General features: G+C 46.8%; 1 protein-coding gene across 1 annotated transcript in view; it reads right to left on the minus strand.

Annotated features, from left to right (window-relative positions):
- Nucleotides 1-4,820, minus strand: part of USP43 (ubiquitin specific peptidase 43) — a gene marked incomplete at its 5' end in the record, with an annotated part of 57,493 nt that extends 52,673 nt beyond the window's left edge. The window contains one exon of the mRNA XM_040453210.1: nucleotides 4,665-4,820. Within this exon, the coding sequence (XP_040309144.1) occupies nucleotides 4,665-4,820 (156 nt within the window). The remainder of the gene's footprint in view (nucleotides 1-4,664) is intronic.
- Between the last annotated feature and the right edge of the window lie 298 nt (nucleotides 4,821-5,118).

Consider the following 5,118-nt stretch of genomic DNA (forward strand, 5'->3'; position numbering starts at 1 on the left):
CTGCTAACCAAGCGACCCTGAGCATCTCTCTGAGCCTCATTCCACCTCTAAAAGAGTCACACATCCACCTCACCTCACTATGCCGCCATTCAAATAGAAAAACTGATGTGTGTGTCCTGCAGGGCGCATAGTAGGTGCTTAATAAACGGTACCTTCTTGGGCCTTTTCCTTGCCCCGTCCCGTTCCTAATTCTGCAAGAGCGCAAGTGTTATAAAATGAATTGCCAAAAGACGGTCTGTGCGAAAGTGTCTACAGGACGGTAAAAATAAGCCCTTTTCGCCGGATTTGAGAATCATTCCGATGACAGAGAAGAAAGCGGTCCCTGTGTTTTCTATTCCAGTTTCAAATAAACCTAGCTTCTATGGCCTTCACAGGTCTTGAAACAGAAATAACCTCAAAAAGAAAAAAAGAATTGCTCTGGCCCTCTCCTTGCAAGAGGGAAAAGGAAGTTTCGTGTCAGCTCGCTCCTGACCTTCAAGCGTCCCCAGCCGGGCCTCCACAGGCAGCCCAATTTTCCGAGAGAGCAAATTTCAGGATTTTAACCCCACCGACCCCCCACCCCTGGGGCACATGTGGCAATATCTAGAGACATCTTTGGTTGTGAGTCACGACCTGTGGGGAGGAGAATGCTTACAAATGCATATCGCACAGGGCAGCCCCCACAGCAAAGAGTTATCTGGCCCCAGTGCAGAAGTTGACAAACCCTGAGTCACATTTCCTAGATGTGGACGCTGACTCTCCTACGTACTTGCTGTGTGGCTTGGGGCAAGTTACTTAACCTCTCTGTGATCTTCTCCGCCCTTAAGCCCAGTGCCTTTTCCAACCATCAAAGGACAGAAGAGGGAGACTGAAAGGCAACTGTCTAGCTAGCCCTGGACTTTCCAGGCAGGACGAGCCACCAGGCACAGCCAGGGAGGGGGCAGCGGTGGCGAGGGGGACACAGGACAAGACGCCTTCCCTGTGCAGCCAGAAGGAAGCTGGTCTTGTAGTGTCCTCTCATCTCTGCTGGGGAACTGAGGAGGAACGAGACACCGTGATAAGGAAAGAGATCCTGTGCACTTTGAAACAAACTCGGTTTCCGTTCTATTTCCCCCAAGTAAAAGTTAGGTGACCTTGGGCAACTTCCTTAACCTAAGTCTTCATTCACTATAAAACCAGAGCCACCCTTACAAACGGTAGAGGCTGACACCTACGTAACCGATTCAACCACTCAGCAGTTTGGTGAATGTCTCTTATGTGTCAGTAGTGGAATAAGCACGAAAGGCATCAAGTTAGATGCACGAAAGGAACAAATTATTCACAACCCAGGCGTGTCCAATCAGAATATTCCATTCTGCGGGCCACCTGCCCAGCAATGGACATGTGAACCTCACTGGGACAATCAGATCCTTCCCTGAGTGTTTTTCTGAATCTCTAAAGACTACGTGACCCTCTTGCCATCACATGAGCACAGCTGGTCTGAGAATGAAGCCCACAAGGCATAGAGAGCCAAAGACCCAGTGACATCATCTGAGTCCCTGGATCTAGCCTTACCTGAAGCAGGTGCAAGCCTGGGATCACAAGTTTATAACATACTGTTGGCATTTATAAAGCCAATAAATGCCCTTTCCTTAAGTTGGATCCAGTTAAATTCCTGTCACTTGCAACTAAAAGGGTCTTAATAAGATGAACAGAAAATCACTGTGCATAAAAAGAATAAATAGCCATAATCCCACAACCCAGAAACACAATCCCCCAAAACACCATAACTTTGGAGTGTGTGGTCCTCCTAGGTTTTGCGGTGGTGATGTTTTTGCTTTCCTTTAGGTGTTTAGGGGTGGCTGGGGTAGCTTTTGTTAAGATAAGAACACAGGCTTTCAAGCTGGACCCCCTTGTACTTGAACCCTGACTCTGTCCCTTCTTCAGCTGTGTTGCTTTGGGAAGGTTACTCAACCTGATTCTTGGTTTACTCGTACATGCGATGGAGATAATGATCCTAGCAGCACTCCATCAACAACCCGTTACTCAGTATATAAGGCACCCAAGACGTGATCTGAGGGGCACCGTGCAATCACTACTTCCCTTGTTCCCTGTATTTGGCAACCTGTTGTCCTGAGCAGAAGGGACGGATTTTCCAGCTCTGACAAACTCTTAGCTTTTAATGACATTACACTGCTTAAAATAAGTCTAATCTTATTTGAGACATCTATGGTTATGCCCTCCTTTTCTTAAAGTTCCAACTCGTTGTCTTAAAAGAGAAAGGAACATGGGGCGCCTGGGTGGCTCAGTTGGTTAAGCATCTGACTTCAGCTCAGATCACGATCTCGTGGTTCATGAGTTCGAGCCCCACGTTGGGCTCTGTGCTGACAGCCGAGAGCCTGCTTCAGATTCTATATCTCCCTGTCTCTCTGTCCCTTCCCCTGCTCTCTCTCTCTCTCTCAACAATAAACAAACATTAAAAAAAATTTTTTTTTAACAGTAGTTAAGGTATACAACATGATGCCTTGGTATATACATACATAGCAAAACGATGCCATAGTCCAAGTAGTTCACATATCCGTCTCCTTGGTTACCTTTCTGTGTGCGGTGAGAGCCCCTGAAATCTAGTCTCTTAGCAAATTTCCAGTATTTGAGACAGGATGATTAACTATAGCCATCAGGAGTGTGTTAGACATCTAGACTTTCATTCTACAAGACTGTGACCTCTATTCCTTCACTATTACTCTAATATGATGGGCTCCAAGCAAATAACAAAGGGGTGGGAAGGGGACAGCCCGAAAGACCCACTTCCAGGGTTATTATTTTTTTCTAAATGATTCATGAGAAGCATGGGAACTTAAAACAAAACCAGTAAAGTTCTTGTGACCACATCTGGATCAGTGTTGAGACACATCCCAAGCAACCTGTGCCTGATTAATTACCAAAGCTTGTGAAACCTTTGTAAATTACAGCAGATTCTTCATAGACATTGGTTTTTTTTCATTATTATTAGTTTTATTTTTTTTTAATTTACATCCAAATTAGTTAGCATATATCTTCATGGACATTGTTAAAATAACTTTGTTGGGGCGCCTGAGCGACTCTGTCGGTTATGCGTCCGACTTCAGCTCAGGTCATGATCTCACGGTTCGTGGGTTTCAACCCCTCATTGGGCTCTGTGCTGACAGTTCAAAGCCTGGAGGCTGCTTTGGATTCTGTGTTTCCCTCTCTCTGCCCCTCCCCCACTTATGCTCTCAATCTCTCTCTCTCTCTCTCTCCCTCTCTCAAAAATAAACATTTTTTAAAAATTAAAAAAAAGAACTTCGTTGGGGCGCCTGGGTGGCGCAGTCGGTTAAGCGTCCGACTTCAGCCAGGTCACGATCTCGCGGTCCGTGAGTTCGAGCCCCACGTCAGGCTCTGGGCTGATGGCTCGGAGCCTGGAGCCTGTTTCCGATTCTGTGTCTCCCTCTCTCTCTGCTCCTCCCCTGTTCATGCTCTGTCTCTCTCTGTCCCAAAAATAAATAAAAAATACGTTGAAAAAAAAATTAAAAAAAAAAAAAAAAGAACTTTGCTCACTTGCTTTGACTTTTCTTCCCCCCTAATGTTTATTTATTTATTTATGAGAGAAGGAGAGAGACAAAGCACGAGGAGAGGAGGGGCAGAGAGAGAGAGAAGGAGAGAGAGAATCCCAAGCAGGCTCTGTGCTGCCAGGGTAGAGCCCAGTGTGGGGTTCGATCTCACGGACCATGAGACCATGACCTGAGCCGAAATCAAGAGTCGGAGGCTTAACTGACTGAGCCACCCAGGTGCCCCCTCTTGCTTTGACTTTCTTAAGTGAGAAATAAAAGACCATTAGAGCAGAACCTATCATTAATCTTCATTCAGCAAAGCCTACAGAGAATACAGCTGATAAATCAACTGTGAGATAGAGATAGAGATAGAGATAGAGATAGAGATAGAGATAGAGATATATAGATATCTCTCTCTCTACATATATATATAAACTGTGGTTGTTAGAAACAATTTAGTGCTTTCTTACTCCCAAAGGTTGGGGGTTCCATTAAAATGTGGGAATGCTAAGAGTACACGTGCAGTCATCCATCCTGTCTTGAGAAGAAAGGTTGAGAAATCCTGTTCTATGGGGTACATCACCCAGGAAGCAGTGATAGACATAAAACGGTATCTTCTCAAAATAATAAGGAACGGCATTCAGGGCCTCAGACGGCCATACTAATGCCCAGAATATAGACAAAAAGGAGATGTTTCAAACTTCATAATTTTAATTTTATGTTGGAGAGAGAAAAAGAATCTTAACCGGGCTCCACATTCAGTGCAGAACCTGACGTGGGGCTCGATCCCATGACCCTGGGATCATGACCTGAGCTGAAACCAAGAGTCGGACACTGAGCCAACCAGGCGCCCCGAGATTTTGCGAACTTTAAAATGAAAGGAGGGGCGCCTGGGTGGCTCAGTCGGTTGAGCGTCCGACTTCGGCTCAGGTCACGATCTCGCGGTCCGTGAGTTCGAGCCCCGCGTCGGGCTCTGGGCTGACGGCTCGGAGCCTGGAGCCTGTTTCCGATTCTGTGTCTCCCTCTCTCTCTCTGCCCCTCCCCCGCTCATGCTCTGTCTCTCTCTGTCACAAAAATAAATAAAAACATTAAAAAAAAATTAAAAAAAAAAAAGGAAGAAAAGAAAGAGTGGCCAACCTTCTCGGACCCGGGCCCTCGGGAGGAGACTTCCAAGTCCTCGTGCACACGGTCCAGAAGCCAGAGCAGGAACTCCAGGGCGTCGTGCTGGGCATTGCCTTGGAACTGAGAGCCGTACTTGGAAACAGCATTCTGACAAGAAAGTAGAAAACCAGAGGGTCACTTTAGCGCCGTAGTCACCCAAGTCAGGGCCCAGAGGCACCAAGTCTAGCAGCCGTCACTATTCAGCCCTGAGCAGGGCTGACAACCTGGGAAACGGCATAGGGGGACTGGGCGCCTGGGTGGCTCAGTCGGTTAAGCATCCAACTTCGGCTCAGGTCATGATCTCAGTCCGTGAGCTCGAGCCCTGCTCTGGGCTGACAGTTCGGAGCCTGGATCCTGCTTTGGATTCTGTGTCTCCCTCTCTCTGCCCCTCCCCGTTTGCACTCTATCTCTCTCAAAAATAAATAAACAT

This window comes from Herpailurus yagouaroundi, unplaced genomic scaffold, assembly GCF_014898765.1.
Source record: "Herpailurus yagouaroundi ecotype Mexico unplaced genomic scaffold, PumYag 208, whole genome shotgun sequence".
NCBI classification, from domain to species: domain Eukaryota; kingdom Metazoa; phylum Chordata; class Mammalia; order Carnivora; family Felidae; genus Herpailurus; species Herpailurus yagouaroundi.